At 45.8% G+C, this 18,312-nt stretch overlaps 1 protein-coding gene across 3 annotated transcripts in view; it reads left to right on the top strand.

Annotated features, from left to right (window-relative positions):
- The window catches only part of ppp2r2bb (protein phosphatase 2, regulatory subunit B, beta b), an 87,898-nt gene extending 70,000 nt beyond the window's left edge, over positions 1-17,898 (top strand). For all 3 annotated transcript variants that reach the window (XM_012829964.3, XM_012829966.3, XM_031571957.2), the window contains exons 2-9: positions 1,583-1,680; positions 3,982-4,147; positions 5,565-5,677; positions 12,046-12,223; positions 13,954-14,118; positions 14,453-14,622; positions 15,189-15,280; positions 16,683-17,898. In XM_012829964.3, coding sequence (XP_012685418.1) covers positions 1,583-1,680; positions 3,982-4,147; positions 5,565-5,677; positions 12,046-12,223; positions 13,954-14,118; positions 14,453-14,622; positions 15,189-15,280; positions 16,683-16,962 — 1,262 coding nt within the window. In that variant the 3' untranslated portion in view covers positions 16,963-17,898. The remainder of the gene's footprint in view (positions 1-1,582; positions 1,681-3,981; positions 4,148-5,564; positions 5,678-12,045; positions 12,224-13,953; positions 14,119-14,452; positions 14,623-15,188; positions 15,281-16,682) is intronic.
- Positions 17,899-18,312: the final 414 nt, after the last annotated feature.

The raw sequence follows: 18,312 nt of genomic DNA on the forward strand, positions 1-18,312 counted from the left end.
GGCCCGAACACACACACACACACACACACACACACACACACACACCTTGGTGAGATTGGGATAACAGCATTGGGCGATATTCATGTTGCGATTGTGTGTGTTGAGCTAGATTGCTAACAGATGCGCATATAACATTAGGTTCAATCAAGGCAAACACTATGGGGACGTGGACACTGGCCACTTCTTTTGGCTTTCTATCATGTCTGGATGTCACACCGGTTACACTATCTAAGTTCTCTCACACGCTGACACAAGTGAGCGTGTATCTGCCATCTTTAATATTGTAAGATATGAATATGCCCTTTAGGGAGGTGGGGGGGGGGGGGGGGGGGTCACAATACCAAGGGGTCAGCAGTAACATTGGCGAACGGTCTCTTTCTTACATCTCGCTGGCGTATCTGATAGTTGCTGATGGGGATGCGACATTTTTGTTATTGAAAGCCAGCCCTGGCCAGTGAGAATCAATCCTGTTTTATCTCGGCTACCGCACACTCTCTCTCAGGGCTTCCTGTGCTGGGAGCCATTGTCAGGCTTGGAGCATGCTTCTGACGGCTGCTGAGTTTGACAGTGAAATGTGGTGGTGGGATTTGCATATCAATGAAATGGTGACAGATAATGTGTGTGGAGTGTGTGTGTCTATACGTGTGTTTTGTTTGAGTGTGTGTGTGTATGTGTGTTTGTTTGAGTGTGTGTGGAGTGTGTGTATGTGTGTTTGAGTGTGTCTGGAGTGTGTGTATGTGTGTTTGTTTGAGTGTGTGTGCGCATGCGCTTGTGCACATTTGTTTATAGGGATGGCTTGTATGCTGATGTGTTGGGGGTAGAGATTTGAGCGCACAGGTAATTTGCATCCTCCACAAAAGGAAAAAAGAACATGTCATCACACATAACCTAAGCAATGGTTGATTATTACTAAATGTTAGCAACCCATTCCAAGCATTCAAGAACATTTGAGGCGCTCTGGATGTTCAGCGCAGTTGTGTGCTAATAGGTAGTCACATCTATTGTTATTTGGCTCTGGTATGTACTGCTTTTGTGTGCTCAGGCTCTAGTGTTTTTCTGCTTTGAGTCTGACAGCTCTCAGTGTCCTTGGTCCTAAAATAGGTTCTGCAGCGGCTTCTTTTGAAGCCCAGTTCTGTCCCCCTCTCTCCCTCGCTCTCCTCCACCTGGTGCAGCAATTATGTGCCATATTGAGATACAGATGTATCATGTTTTATCACAGCTACATGGAACATTAGGGGGGAACAGTGCATGTATTCACTCCAAAAGATAATGCTGACAAATTATTCAAGTGATGGTTAATCCTAGCTTTAACCTCAAGGCAATTTGATTCAGCCTTGCTAACATGTAGTGCTATTGGATAACCAACCCTGATCAGTTTTGTTTTGTTCTTTAGCTGATATAATGCACTCTTCTGCTTTAATCTTTTATTTTCCTCTGTTCTTTTATCTGATAATCTGTAAAGCACTTTGAAATACCATTGTATATAAATAAACTTGCCTTGCCTTTACAAGCGATATTCTACCACATGGCAGACGTAATGTAAAACCTAACCGGCATCTTTCTCTCTCCCCTCTCCCTGCAGCTGACATCATATCCACCGTCGAGTTCAACAGTACTGGGGAACTGTTGGCCACCGGGGATAAAGGTGGGCGTGTGGTGGTGTTCCAGAGAGAACAGGAGGTAAGGTCATATCCCAAATCCCCATCGCCTGCTGGCAGCCTCTCCTCCCTCCAGCCAAGATAACCTCCTTTGGAGGAAGGGCAAGGGCAAATGTGAGAAAATGGTTCTGTGGTGTATTATCGAATTCCAAGTCGTCCATTATTAGAAACCTTTCACTGTTGTTATTACCGTGGTATTGTAAAATCATAATCGGTATAAATACTCTGCGTTTTCAAATACATTTTTTTTAGATGGCTCTCACCATCTCATGTATGCACTCAGGAATATAAAAAAGGGTCATTCATAAGACACAGAGTGATTGAATTCTGATAGATTTAACCAATATGTAATAATTGTCAAATCATGGGTGCTTAATAGTCAGGGCATATAAGATGTATCTCATCTTAATAACATTTTAATGTAGTGTATGTTGTTTAAATATTCATGAAGTGGTTATAAATTATTTCCATTAATTCGATTCTACTCTGTCAAATATTTATTTTATTGAGCAATTTTTTTGGTAATTGTGATAAATGTTGTTGGTCTCCGACTTCATCGGATTTTGAGTGTATTTGAGTGTAGTCTTCAGTTACAGAAGCGGGGCAACAAGGCTAGACAATGCCTTGAATATTTAGTCTGGTTTGGAATATTTTGTCTGGTTTTGTCTGCTCCGAGCGGCAGGCAAGCAGGCAGGCAGCAGATCCCTCTTCACTTGTCTTCCCTCCCCTTTTCAGCTTTAAGGATGTTTCATGGTGCCTGTTAATCCACCGCCACTGGAGGACCCTACTCTCTCCCCCCACCCCCACCACCACCCTCTGTTCATATTCCTCCTTCTCTCGACAACACCCCCCCTCCCTCCCACCACCACCTCTCCTTTGTGGAGAGACAGAGCTGCCTGAACCTCCTGCCCCCTGCCGAGGAGAAATCTGTTTCCATTAAGGCATTCACCTCCTGTTTGGTCATCTGAATTTGGACTATTGATTTAGATGCTTCCTGAGTGGAGAGCCCTGACGCTGGGCTTCCCATGGTCTCCTCCGCTGCTATTGATGTAGCCTCACACCTTAATGCTTTTACATTAGACATGGGCACAATATCTGCTGTGCTCTACCCTATGATGTAGGCATGTTTAGGTTGGTATGTTCTAAAAAAAAAACAAAAAAAAAACAGGCTTATCTCCACATCTAGCAATATCCGTGCGATGTACTGATCTTGGTTATTGCACTGGTAGCCCTTTTTGTAAGACATGATTGTAAGACATTGTGAGAAATTAAAGCATCATCCCTTTAGTCAGTTTCTGTTGCGTCAGGAAAGCACGTGTTTTTGGATGTGTCACATTATAGTTTCACATTCACGTACAGGCTGTAACTACATTTGCATGTTTCTACAAAATGTCTCCAATGGCCTACTATTATATTACAACTGGTTTTGTTTATACTGCAGTTGTAAATTCTGCTTCCGTCCCATATTGTGCCCAAACACAATTGTGTGCTTTGTCTGAAAATGCAGTCGTGTTGGATATCAGCAGCGCTAGTGTCTGAGCTGTGGGTTAGACTACTGCTCCATGACACACTCTCTGTTTCGGGGCTGACGCCATCTGTGCATGTGTCTGTCTTGTCTATGGGCTGTGCCAGGCCCTCGTGTACCATATTCACGTTGGAGGATCGCTGAGTGAACAACACCGGCCCTTCACTCCATGCACTATTGATTGTGGTCTGGAGTTGTTCTCTGTGGTCGATAATAATAATAATAATAATAATAATAATAATAATAATACATTTTAATAATACATTATTACACCAGGGCAAACCACTAAATTCAAAAGTGTACCCTAATAAAACATACAGTGTGCAGAAGACAAAGCTTTACAGAAGCCACTCCTAAATTAGTTATTTTCATAACCATATGAAAACATTCACCTGCACACATGAAAAAAAGGTTGAGTTTGCTCTGTCAGTGCACGTAATTTGCATTGTGAATATGCAAACCGACACTGGACACTGTCATTGGAGTATATGAGAGTGCATGTGCATCATTTCTCGTTGCCAACGATAAGCAGTAGCAGGTTTTATTTTGATTGCACTAGAACAGACCATGGCCAAAAGGCACTGCATATTGTTTGCTGTCATTTTGAAAATGATGATGAAAAAAGGATAGGTGACAGTGACTGAAACATCACTGAGTATAGACTACATATTTGAGTGAATCGCATTGTACATGTACTTTGCTGCTGTCATTTACATATTTTTTACCCAGCACTTGAACCCAGTTTTGGGTTAGATATGCACACATCTCCTCATACAATGTCTTGCCTTGTCTTTTCAGAGTAAGAATCAGCCTCACCGGAGGGGGGAGTACAATGTTTACAGCACCTTTCAGAGCCACGAGCCTGAGTTCGACTACCTGAAGAGCCTGGAGATCGAGGAGAAGATCAACAAGATCCGTTGGCTGCCACAGCAGAATGCAGCCTATTTCCTCCTCTCTACCAATGGTGAGTTAGACTGTTTGCATATCATTTGATTGATGGGCCCGTGGCCAATTGGATTGGTAAAAACTTAAATAGGACCTTATGTTACATTCAAGAATGACCCTACACTGGAAATGGGCTATTTAGTTTTGACGAGTTTAGTTTGAACAAAGAATGTCTTCTACTGTATAGATGGTATGTACGGTGTGAACAGTTGCTGTTTCTTCTTTGCATGTACAATTGTGCTGTGTTGTGTTGTGTTGTGTGTGTGTGTGTGTGTGTGTGTGTGTGTGTGTGTTTGTGTGTATATGTGTATATGTGTGCTGTCTTTGTCAGCATCTTTAAGTGTTCCATTAAGAGTACTAGCTCTGTCTGCTAGCTTTCCTCCGTTAGTGGCCATGTTGAATACTAATGGAGTCAGAGTGCACATCTGCATACTGATATGGATACTAATTAAGCCGTGAAGAAAGAGAAACACAGAGTTCGCAGAGAAACGCAGTTCAGCTCAACCCTGAGGTGAGGTGAGGTGGAGAATGGGAAAGGCACGCAAGAGAGAATGGAGCCTCCTCGAAGGACTGGTCGTGTATGACCTGAGCACGAGGTTATGCTTTGCTCAGTGTGCAGAGGCGTCAACTGAGGCTATCGCATTCCTATTCAGCGCCCGAAATAGGCTCACCTTCTGGGACAAGCCAAGGAGGATTATGCAGAGAACTCCCAGAGCATCTGGTGGTGATGTTCGTTGTCGTTCTCGAGAGGCGTAATTGTTTATGGTAGTCGACGTTTTATGGAGCCATCAGGGGAATTAAACGGGCAGTCTCCCAACACCACCAACCCCTCCCCTCGCCTGGTTGACCGGCGGTTTTACTGGGAAGTGTAGGAGTTTAGGTAATGCTGAGCCAGGCTTGGTTCCAAAGTGCCACGGCTAGTCGTCCGCAACCTTCCAGTTACAGTTTCACATATTCATCACTGTGTTGACCTCAGGCCATGCTGCAGTCCCCCCCCCCCCACACACACACATACAGCAAATTAATTAGCACTGTAAATTTGCCCAGCCAGTTGAGCTGACAGCAGGAAGCATGGGGAGTACTATCTTTGGACACATCTGAAGTGCATGCAAGGCAGGCAACAGGAGGCTCAATCAGGTTAATTGGAGGATATTGATCTGGGGTACATATTGCTCCAGTCCATTTATTTCATGCCAGCTTCACTCCCTCTCAAACTGTTGGCCTCTGGCCAATGGCCTGACAGATTGCCACCACCCAACCACCACCCATCCCCATCCCCCTGCCTCTCCTCCCCACCCCCTCTGTCAGAAGCATGCTGTTGCTCATGTTCTTCTTCCTGCCCCCTTTATTATTCCTCTCTCTCTCTCTCTCTTTCTCTCTCTCTCTCTCTCTCTCTCTCTCTCTCTCTGTCTGACTCCTGTCTTTCCTTTCTACAGATAAGACCGTGAAGCTATGGAAGATCAGTGAGCGAGATAAGAGACCAGAGGGCTACAACCTGAAGGATGAGGATGGCAGGATCCGGGACCCCAACACCATTACATCTCTGCGGGTGAGTGCCCAGTGTCAGCATCCATTACGGCTCAGCACGGGAGACGTTACCACCTGTATCATTTACGGTTTCCTTTCCTCCCGCCATTATGAGAACAAAAGCTGTGTGAAACTGCACTTCACGTTAATGAGCACTTTGCATTGAGGCAGAATGTGATTATGCAGAATTTGAAGAGACAAAAATCAGTGATAATCACGCGACCACATCTCAAGCGAAAGGCAAAGCTAATTATCGCTGAAACGACTTCTAGTCATCATCAGAGGCAAAGCACAACACACACACACACACACACACACACACACACACACACACACAAAGCATTTCCAAAGCACAAGAAAGACCCCAGGTCCCATCTTAACAAACAATTGGTTGTTTATTGGTCATGAGGATGATGCCCTCCATGGGTCTCCACTGCTCTGGCTGAAGATGAGGGCGAAGCCTGCAGCTCCCTGCTGTCCCTTGGCAACTGTGCCATGCGGTGCCATGCAGTCCTGTGCCAGGCCAGGCCTTCCCTGCCATGCGTCCCCCACAGTGAGAGTGGGTGGGTGGGTGTGTGTGTGTGTGTGTGTGTGTGTGTGTGTGTGTGTGTGAGGGGGGAGGGCATTATCAGATGCCTCCCTCAGCGCTTGGTTTCGCGCCAAGTGCAGATGAAGCCGTGGTGAGAGGGATGAGCAGAGACAGAGACCGAGGAGCGCTGGGGGAGGGTGGGGGGGGGGGTTCTCAGGGGGATATAGGAGGAAGGAGCAGTGGCCAACATCCTGCCGAGGAGAACCGCCTCTTCTCCCCCCACCATTCTGAAATTAGACGAGTCCAGTGGTGACCCATCTGTCTTAACCTTCCCCAAAGGACAGGAGGTGACTGTGAGGTCACATCCGTAGCCCAGATTCCCAGATCTCCCATTGCCTAACACACAAACACACACACACACACACACACACACACACACACACACACACACACACACAGAGACACACAGAGACACACAGAGACACACAGAGACACACAGAGACACACACAGGCACACACAGACACACACAGACACACTTCTGCCTGTTTGGACAGATAGAGAGTCTGGGCGATTCGAATCTGTCCAGACTTGCTCTCACGGTTGGGCAGCTGAAAAACATCAGATGTTGATGATGTGATGCACACACACACACACAGAAAACACACACAACACACACATGTCTCTCGTAGGGTTTTGTCAGTGTAAATGTGATACTGGGAGGAATAGAGGCGGTGAGAAAAAAACAACAAAGAACAACAATAAACAAAGATGTGCCTCCAGTGGCAGCCAGCTGAGGGTTTGTTGCGTCAGTGAGAAAGCACACATCTTTGAGTGTGACAGTTGGACAGCTGCAGCTCGAGTGCTCCAGCCCTGTGACAAATGGATTTGTCGCTCTTCTTGTGGTTGGTGTGTTCTAGCCAGGCTAATCAGGGAGCCTTTTGATGACTGATTTGATCTTTTTTTTTTTTTCAAGAAACATGGCAGGTTTGATTTTTTTCAATTTGACGTGCTTTTCTCGGTTCAGTGGTGGCATGGTGGTATGGCTTTGGAAAGGAGTTTGCTCACCGCAAGGTGAAGGGAATGTGGCCCCTCTTCCTGTTGGGCTTTTCTTTCTTTCTTTCTTTTTTTCTTTCTTTCTCTTTCTTTCTTTCTTTCTTTTCTTGCTCTCTGCTGGAAACAAGAATAGTGGTGAAGAATAATGGTGAAGAATGTGGCTCAGTTTAGGGAGAAATGGTGTGTTAGGGAGGGGATGGTTACCATTTCAACTGGACTGAAATTGACTGATTTCTTTTCAATGTTTCTTTTTTTTTATGGTTTTCAAATAAAGGTGTTTTAAATAAAGACTTTTAAAAGGGAAGTCTTTCCTTGCTCTCTCTCTGGTTCTTTTGGAGCAGGCATGTCTTGCATCAGCTCTATGGCTCATATTCCTCAGTAAATACTGTATTGATCTAGTCTGGAGGTTGAGAATAAACATTACCATCAGACCCAATCCCTGTCAATCACCTCTCACCCTGTCTTTCTCTCTTGCTCCCTCTCTCTCTCTCTCTCTCTCTGTCTCTCTCTCACTACCCTCCCCCAGCTCTCCTTCCATCTTTCTCCCCATCTCTCTCCCTGTTCATCCATTTTCCATGCTGAGCCCAATTTGACCCTTTTGTGTGATGCATGCCTCTCCAATCAATCGGAATCACATTACTAGGGGTGAGAGTTGGACCAACGGAATACACTGGAGGAAACAAATGAGCTGTCACTGCACTAATCTCCCTCCCACCCCTCCATACTCTGTCCGCTCATCCTCCCCTCCTCCCCTCCTCCCCTCCACCCCCCCGTCTCTCCTTACCTCTCCTGTTGCTGAGCCCTCGCCTGGTTTTGGCTGTCCTGATGCGAAGAGACAGTGATAGCTCCCAGCTGCCCGTCCGCCCACTCTGGCCGAGACAGGCATCGGTAACACCGATATCATGCCTGCTCAGTGGCAACACAGGGATGCCCATGACCAGACGATGTCCCCCCCCCCTTCAACTCACCCACCCCTCCTTCTCCTTGTGTGTCCTTTTGCCCTGGTGAATTTACGGGCACCCAAAGTGACAGTCTCCATATTGGATTGGCGAAGCGGGCGGCTTAGGCGCGTCTGCCTGGGGATTAATCCTGCGTGGGGAAGGGATGGGCCAGACTGCAGCCTTTGTCTGACGACGCTCACATTCACAACTGAATATATAAGCACATTACAGCGCACGGGGTGCATTAACAGTTCTCCTTTTAGAAGATTTTCCTCCTAAATTGTAGTCATCTTTTTGTGTTTTTGGTATATATTTTCAGCTATTTATAGCAGTTTTATATATCGACAGTCTTTTTTCCTGAGGCAGCACATGTTCTGTTCCGAGTTCAAATCTGTCTGTTGGCTCTGGAAGCACAGGGAGAGGGAGAGAGAGAGAGAAAGGGATAGAGGGAAACAGAGAGAGAGGGGTCTGGTTATGCCATGCGGGAGAGTGATGCAACCCTTTTGCCTGGGGCTCTGACTGTTCCACCAGTCCTTCTCTCCATGAGAAACCAGCCTCCATGCCTGCATGTCTGCTGCCTCTGCTGCTGCCGGCTGCGTGGCTGTGTGTTGGTGGTGTGGAGGTCTGCCGGCAGATTGAACTCCCACTCCGGGGGCATAATTGCATTTACTGTGCTGGGCCGGGGCCGCTGACAGATGGTTTGTCTTCGCTGTAAGACAGCTAACCAATGACCGTCAGCCAGGCAAGCAGGCGTCGGAGAGGGAGCGCCCATTAGTGTGCATGTTGCCTCTCCACCCCTCTCTCTCACCATCTCTCTCTCTCTCGCTCCCTCCCTCTCTCTCTCTCTCTCTCACCATCTCTCTCTCCCGCTCCCTCCCTGTCCTTCTTCTCCATTTCTCACTTTCTCTCCCTCTCTTTCTCTTTCTCCTTCTTGTTTCTTTTTTTTTACGGTATCTCAATATCTTTTTTTTATAGCATTGACTTTCCTCCCTCCCTCTGTTCTATCCTCTGGTTAATATGTGTTGTGGCTTTTCATTTTTAATAAGGAGCCATGCAGTGGTCTCATCACAGCTGCACAGTATTGCTCCTCTGTGTGTCCCAGTCTCATCTCCAGTCGGTTCCTTCAGTGGGCATCTCCAGTGAGGCAGGAGGAATGTGTTCAGTGTAAAATCGTATTCCAAACACCAGCTCCTCCATCCCACCACTACCAACCCACCCCCTCCCCTCCCCTACCCCCCAACCCCAACCCCAACCCCACCCCCACACTACTCATGTGCCAGTGCTGCCTGCCTGAACCAGCAGGCGCTGGGGGGGATTACAGTTGGAGTGAAAGGTGTGTGTGTGTGTGTGTGTGTGTGTGTGTGTGTGTGTGTGTGTGTGTGTGTGTGTCTCTCTCTCTCTGTAAGTCTGTGTGAGAGAGAAGTGTTGAGGGACATTCATCATGCTGTGCGAAGTGTGAGGAGTGAGAGAGAGAGAGAGAGAGTGTGTATGGGAGGAGGGGTGGAAAAGGAGAGAGGAGGTGGGTTGGGGGTTGGGGTGTACTCACAGGGTGCTGAAGGCTACATCTGGTCCACCAGCATGGCTGCTAACCACAGCCTGTGCGCGTCTCGCTAACATTTACAGCCCTCCTCCTCCTGCTGTAGTGCTTCTGCAACACAGGGGACTTGTGATAGTGATTTTCTTCCTCCTCCGGGGAGGGGAGCAAGAGCTTGTGGATATGAGCGGAGGCTGTCAATAACGGAGGGAGGAAGCTGTAGGTAGCCCCCACACAAGCCCCCACCCACCCCACCCACACTAGCCCCGAGCCGACAGAGCGTGAGGGCGGTTTGGTTTGTTTGGTTAAAGATTTTACCTCAGACCGTTCCGAGGTGAAGTGTGGCGAAGTGTGGAAATGGATGCCTTGGTGGATTACTTGTGCACATGGCTTTGTTTGCTTTGCAGTACGATTCACACGTACACACACACACACACCGAACACACACACACGTACACACACACACACACACACACACACACACACACACACACACACACACACAGCCAGCATATTTACCAACCCCTCTCTCCATCGTTCTCATATCTCTTTTTCTGCCACTCATTATTATTCTAACTGTGAGGGGATACCCACTGTTGCTAGGGTAATTATATTCACATATGTATGAGTGGAGGCTTTATTGTATCCCATCAGTTCTACACGAGTCAAACTGTCCACACTCAGTGTAAAATATTCATACGTATGTGTCATTATTAAGTCCGGAAATCTCCGACTGCATATTTTAAAATGGATAAAAAGCATAAAATTCGGTCTTATAAGTTCCCTGAGCAGTAATTAACCCCAATCTAGCGTAGCCCTTCAGCATAATTAGCCATTGATGATGAGATAATGACTTCAATCACCCTAGATTAGCTTTGTCAAACCAAAGTGTGACATTGTGTTAGCATTATGTGGTTGGCTTTATACAAAAGCCACATACTGCTCAATTCAGGACTAAATTGGTGGTATGGCGAAGACATCATTAGGTGCTATAATTCTAGCTATTATGCACTCTCAGTCCAACACACACACCTGCACACACAATTATACATAATGATTTAGCCTAAATGTGTGTAGTGAAAAATAATGGTGGTGACGTTGATCTTTTATTCAGATTTCAAAAGTATGTCTGTCAGTCACCCCACTGTATTTTTAAGACATCAGAGATTTCCATCCAATATTAGGCATCATATATGTCAAAATATACACACACACAAACACAGACACACACATAATACAGAAACATTGTAAGGAATAGAGCGAAGCGATTAAAGGCCAACAAAAAGAATGAATTGAAGGTAATTGACTCACAATCATCACACGCAGTTGTACATCTACACACCCAGCCAGCCAGCCAGCCAGCCACACACACACACACACACACACAACCCCCCCCCCCCCCAACACACACCAACATGTACACATCAGCTATTCCCCCGCACAGCAAGCAGTAACGATGTGGTGGTGGCGGAGGCGGAGGTGCCCTGCTGTTGCTTGAGAAGTGTCGCATCATTAGCCTGAAGTGAGAGAGGGGCGCTGGGATGTGGGTGGGGGACCGAGGGGGGGTATGTCTGAGGAGGGAAGCGACCCACCAGGCACGTCTGGGGAGCTGGCAGGGGAACCTCGCTCCAGGGTGGGGAGGTGGTGGATGTGATGTTTTGAGGTGGGGGGGGGGGGGGGGTGTCTTTCACTCAATCTGTAGCCCCCACCCATCCAGTCCCCTGTGGTGCAGTGCGTGTTCCACTGGCAGGCCATGAGATAAGTCATCATTAAAGGGCCTGAGCTCCCATCTGAGAACAGCTCTCCCCATTACTGACTACAAGACAACATCTTTCTACTCTCTCTCGCTCTCTCATTTTCTTTCTCACTTTCTCTCTCTCTAACACTCTCTGTCTCTTTCTCTGCCATTCTCCCTCCCTCTCTCTGTCTCCCTTCCTCTCTGTTCTCCTAGCTTCTCTTTCTTTGTCTATCTCTCTTTCCCGCCCTCTCTCTCTCTCTCTCTCCCTCTCTCTCTCTCTGTGGGTAATGATGTGTGACCAACCCTACAGAATGTTTTACCCTCATAAACCAGACAGCAGTCTACACTCTAAGACCCTGTACATTCAAATCCGCAATAAAACCAGACCCTGGGGGAAAATGACTGACTGTAAGTGCAAGTGTGGCATGTTTTTTGAAGATGAGATCTGAAGGTCTGCCAATATAATAGATATCCCAATTCCCCCACTCAGCATGTACATGTGTTCACATGACCAATGGGTAATGTTATTCTCCTCCTCTCCCTCTCCTCCCCCTCTCCTCCTCTCCCTCTCTGCATCACTCCTAATTGCCACAGGTCCCCGTGTTGCGGCCCATGGACCTGATGGTGGAGGCTACTCCGCGGCGGGTGTTCTCCAACGCACACACCTACCACATCAACTCCATCTCCATCAACAGCGACTACGAGACCTACATGTCCACAGACGATCTGCGAATCAACCTGTGGAACCTGGAGATCACCAACAGGAGTTTCAGTATCCTCTGAAAAGCCAGAATGTGCTGTTTGTAACCCCCTAGTCACTAGGGAAGGGACATAGAGAGAGTAACACTAAACACATGCTGTCTTTAACTTCGACGGTCGTTGTGCTGAAGAGCTTTTAGGAACTGGGTGTTCTTTTTGGTAAACCTTGCCCATTGGTTCAAATAGTCACAGAGACACAATTTTTTGGGGACTTTAGCATTATTCATCATTAGCATTATTCATCAAAGACAAATCGTCATTAGCTGATGCATTTGTTGAGTAAAAAGATGTCCTCCAAAGGCGGAATTCAAATGCCAAAATCAAATCTCCATGAGCCAAATTGGTTTATTCTGCCCCTGCAGTAATTAAGCAGCAGGCATTGTCAACAGCCCAATGGTTTTTGGCAGGTTGAACACACAGAACATTTCAGTTTGAACAAATCTAGGACAGACGGATTTCAGGAACTACAGTCGGCATTGCATGGAATCTTTCGGTGACTTCACAGCATGTTGTGTCTTCATGTATCATGTATTATAAGTACGTCTCTTACTTCTCTGCATTATAGACAAACCACTATGATGGTCTCGCACAGTTAAGTGGTGTTCCTGTCCTTAATGATTTTTGAGTCAATGAATGGCCATGTGAAACGTGTCTTGGAGCCATGTCTGCTTGATGCAGATTTGATAGCATGCCACTTAGTGATGCGCTGCTGGGCGTCTGCCCTTTATCAACTGTCCGGGAGTTATCCCCCAGCCGTGCTTGGCCTTAAAGAAGGTTCGCCCAGGTCACACTTAGACAGGCCCTCCTCCCGGTCGATCACTATTGATTTCCACTCTTAAGACCCTGCCGAATGCACATGCATGCACTCACACATGCACATGCACACGCACACACACACATGCAAACACCCCACAACTCACACAATGACACACACACTGAGTCTGGACATATTGGCGACACGTGAAGGTCAGGAGACAGCTGAATGAATGACTAAGGTATGGGAGCACCCGAGGGACAAACTTCAAGTGTCTTATTTACCCAAGCTCCCATTCTACTGTATCAATCACGAAGGCCTGCTTGGGATCCCTTGATCCCCTAAGCCACACAGTGATGGATCTCATGCCATATCTGTGCTCAGCTCCCAGACGGACCCTGAAGTGTCGTTTGTTGTTGGGTTGACACTATTTCCATCCTCAATTCCGTGGTTATAGCCCCTCTCCTTAGCTAGTTGTTTTAGCGTTAGTGATACTGCCATGGTCCTTTGGGAAATCTTCCGGCAAGGGATTTGCTCTACTGTAGGCTTATATTAGTAATTGAACGGGGGATTGAATGGCTTTAACCCTGTGTAAGCCTGTTCAGCTTTTCTGTCCCACTTTGTGTGGAAATGTAACCCTGACGTGAATCATTTTTTGGCATGCACGGGAACCTCGTCCACACAAGAAGAAGTAGGGTAGTTTTAAAACCCTCTGTGGCCATTCCCGCCATTTCAGCAAAGTAATGTAATGTCTGGAAGGCAATGTGGTGGTGGCAACGGCAGCAGCTTCTTCCCCCCAAAGCTACTGGGAAATCAAGTATGAGTCAGAAATGAGGTCACAACAGTAGAAATAATTCTAGTCTTGCACACATGAAAGACACTTTTCAATCACCACTAGTCAGTTGGAGAGTGTATTTTGTAGTGATTAAAAAGGTCAGCCATGTCCAGCCTAGCAGTTGTTGCTCCTTCACCCTCCCTTCCCCACCCAGACGTCGTGGACATAAAGCCGGCCAACATGGAGGAGTTGACGGAGGTGATCACGGCGGCCGAGTTCCACCCCAACCACTGCAACACCTTCGTTTACAGCAGCAGCAAGGGCTCCATCCGCATGTGCGACATGAGGGCCGCCGCACTGTGCGATAACCACTCCAAATGTGAGTCTGCCCGGGCTGTCGTGGGGGTGGGGTGGGGGGGTGGGGGGGCTCTCTGTGAGGAACTATAGATTTGCCCTTTGCTAATCAGAGGTGCAGCTGAGGTTCTTCTGCAGCAAATGGAAAACGGAGAAGTGTGAACGCTCATTAGACAACTGCAGAGAGCAAAAGAAGTTTGCCAGGATTTGATTAAGGACAATTCCCACAAATAAAATGTATTTCTCACAGTGTAATACCGCTACTCAAATATTAGCTATAATTGTATTTTATCACATAATTGTAGCTTTTATATTAAACCTCAGTCATGACCAAAGGCTCTGTTCTGTTTAACTGACAGTTTTCGAGGAACCAGAGGACCCCAGTAACAGGTCCTTCTTCTCCGAGATCATTTCCTCCATCTCGGACGTGAAGTTCAGCCACAGCGGCCGGTACCTAATGACACGGGACTACCTCACCGTCAAGGTGTGGGACCTCAATATGGAGAGCAAACCCTTGGAGACTTACCAGGTATGGTGTCCAGCTTAGCCCACGCAGTCCTGAAAACTGGACCTCTTTACTCTGATAAAAGCAAAGTGGTTATTCTCAATTAATTGTTGCAGAGTTGGTACCATGGTAACTTTTCATCAGCATTGACTGGCAGGCTGAAAATAAGCACAGTCTAATACAATACAACACAATGCAGCACAGTACAATATAGCACAGAACAGCACAGCACAATATGACACCGTTTAAGACAAGACAAGACAAGTCTAGGCAAGACAATTGATTACAGTACAATACAACATTGTACTGCATTGTATTTGACTGTCCTTTCAAGTAATGGGAGATGTGTCATCTGACAACTGTAATTTGAAGGAGCAGAAACAAGATGAAGCTTTTATTTTTGGAACTTAAGCCTTTTATCTCTTACAAATGCCTTTGATGTCTGGAATGAGAATGCTGTGAATATTTGCAAAAATAAAAGTCCATATGAACAGGGCTTTCTAGCGTTTCACATTTTGTTTACAGATGTAGGTACATATGTAATTCGAATGTATGTACGTATATAACTCTTTGCCCGTTTGGTCTTCCAGGTGCATGACTATCTAAGAAGTAAACTGTGCTCTCTGTATGAGAACGACTGCATCTTCGACAAATTTGAATGTGTCTGGAATGGATCGGACAGGTCAGTACTCATAGTGTTTACTGTTGATCTAAGCGCACATCACCAATGACTAAACAATTGCTTTGCAAGACCTGGGCTTCCAGCTGCCTCACCTCACCCCATTTATGCTAATATATAATAATATTATACATTATAATATCAACATTATAATCTCCCCCCTCGACCCATGGGAAGAGCCATTCTTAAATATAATCTTTAGTAAAGTAAATCTAATAAGCTTTTAGCAAAGTAATGCAAGGGGGGCGTCAGTTAAGGGCAGATCCAGGTCAAAAACGTGTATTAAAGTGCATTGCATCCCCAATACATTATAGGTCATCCATCTAAATGTAAATGTCTACATGGTTGTTTCATGTTCCAAAACAAATCAGAAGGTGTGGTGGTTCTCAGTTCCTTCTGTGTGACTGGAGACCTGGAACCCCACGCCCACCCCACCCTCCATTTAAAATAACTCATTGGATCTATACAAATCACACAAATTACATATTTTGGATTCAAAACGGCGATTTGAACGGAGACAAGTTTGCACCCGTGGAAGAAAATAGCACTAAATCACTCTACTGATACACAGCCCTCCCTTGAGGATGACATAGGCTGTTTTAGTGTTCATTTTGCCTGACTTTTGCAACAGAAAGTTCCAGTCCTGTCATGGTTGTGGTTTGTCAGCATTGGCATGCGAGTGACATACATGACCACTCTGTTAGTCCCACTAGGTTCTTGCAAGGGTTTGTTGTGATTGTTGCAGCCAAAAGTGAATTTGCTTTGGAAATGTATAGGTTTTTAATTTTTATGCAACCACAAATAATGCAGAAATTCCATGACTGCGTTTATTTATTTATTTTATTTTTTGTGGAAATATTGTGGTAATAGAGAAAATTACAACCTGCAACCTGCGGGAGATCCTTGAATGTGCATTGCAACATTGCAAAATCCTGGAGGGTCTGACAAGTGGGACTTAAGAGCTCAGATGGAAAGTGACAAACTCTCTCAGCTGGTGACACATCAGAGTCAGGCAAAGGCTGAAAGGGAGTGTAAGCACCAATCAGAGCCATAACAATGCCGTACCACCAGTCTCCATACTTTTTGAAGATCCCTCATATATGTATATATCACAAGGGAATGCTATCTTGGTCTCTTTACATTTAGTAGAGAAATTAGTTTCGATCAACATAATACAGATTGCTTTGCTTTGACACACATGTTCATGTAATACAATGTCATTTAATTTAGTCAGCATGTTCATGTAATGCAATGTGCATGAGTAGTATGAGTTATGTATTTTTCAGTATATCTAAGATATTTAAGCACAAGATGTGTAAAGCGTGAGACATTCTTACAGTCATTACGTGTTTCGTCTGTTAGGAGAGCTCTTTTCCTCACGCTCTCTCTCCTGTCTTTCGCGCAGTGTGATCATGACCGGCTCGTACAACAACTTCTTCCGCATGTTTGACCGCAACACCAAGCGGGACGTGACGCTGGAGGCCTCGCGCGAGAACAGCAAGCCACGGGCCATCCTCAAGCCGCGCAAGGTGTGCGTGGGCGGCAAGCGGCGCAAGGACGAGATCAGCGTGGACAGCCTGGACTTCAGCAAGAAGATCCTGCACACCGCCTGGCACCCGTCCGAGAACATCATTGCAGTGGCCGCCACCAACAACCTCTACATCTTTCAGGACAAGGTCAACTAGAAGCCTACCCCACCCTACCCCCAACCCACCCTGCTTTAGAGTCCGTCGTACCTCCTCACTCGTTTCTCACTTTCTCTCTCTATCTATCTCTCCTGCTCTATCCCTCTCTTGGCTTCTCGTGTTGACCTCCTGGGAAAGCTGTGATTGACAGGTGTCAGTCACTCTTGATTGAGGAGAGGGAAGAGAAGACTAGGGGAGCAGGGGGGGCCTGGTTTGCCAGCTCGTGCTGCATTGTGTAAATGTAAAGGGGTGGACACTCTCGTCCCCCCTTAAAACAAAAACAATAAAAGAAAAAAGAAAAAAAAGAAAAACAAACAGAAAACTGAACAAAAAGACTGGGACTACCATGGCTGTTGCCTCTTCTTCTTTCTTCCTCCTTTTATTTTTATTTGATTTTTTGTCCTCCATTTTTGGTTTCCCATGTATCCCTGCCCCTTCCCTTTCCCATTTGTAGGTTTGGGGCTGGACATGAGTTGCAAGAAGATGATACCGGTTACCTTCAAAGTTCCTGCGTTTAGAAAACTGGACTTGTTTGACTGGATCAGGCCAAGCTTGATGGCTTCAAAAAGCTCAACTTAACTCAACTTGAATTGAATGTGGCGAACAATGAAACGAGTGGAATGTTTTTTTTTTAAATGAGTTATCATTTGATTTTGTTTGTCGCTGCAAAGCTGGTTTGAGAGCTTGACGTGTCCGAGACCCCTTTCAGAACCTCTCCCCCGCCCTCCTGTGAAGCTGTTTATTATTTATTATTTTATTTATTATTCTCTTGACTCCTTGGAGATGTATGTACTGTACAAGCGCCTGCAGAGGGTTGGGATATGCTACGAGATAGGATTGATTTGAGAGAAAACAAAAACAAACAAAAAAATGTAGCAATGATCTGCTTTTGTTCTATAATTTTTCTAAAGAAATAAAAAATGTATGGTACAGTTATGTGCATTCAATTTGGTTATTTCATAGTCCTGCTGTACATTTGAATGATTTACTTCCCAAGATCATGTCCACCAGGGGAATATTTACTGTGCCAGCTCCATCTATCTTCTCCCCAGTGCTGTTCAAGAGTGATTTATTAGGAGCCTTGCATATTTTAGGTTGTCCTGGCATTGCCTCTTTCTTAAGACCTTGGCTGTATATGTGTGGCATTATTTATCCATTCATTTCTTTTTTTACTTGGATAGAAATACACAAACTCATGTTGAACACACATGCCAAAACATGGTTAGATAAAACCTAAGCAACATTTTGCAACTGGGTTTATAGAATTGAAAATCTATTCAGTAATGTATCTGATTGTGTGGGAGAGGAGGATTAAAGTATTGCAATACATTTACGTTTTACCGAAAGACT

This window comes from Clupea harengus, chromosome 8 (genome assembly GCF_900700415.2).
Source record: "Clupea harengus chromosome 8, Ch_v2.0.2, whole genome shotgun sequence".
Classification (NCBI taxonomy): Eukaryota; Metazoa; Chordata; class Actinopteri; order Clupeiformes; family Clupeidae; genus Clupea; species Clupea harengus.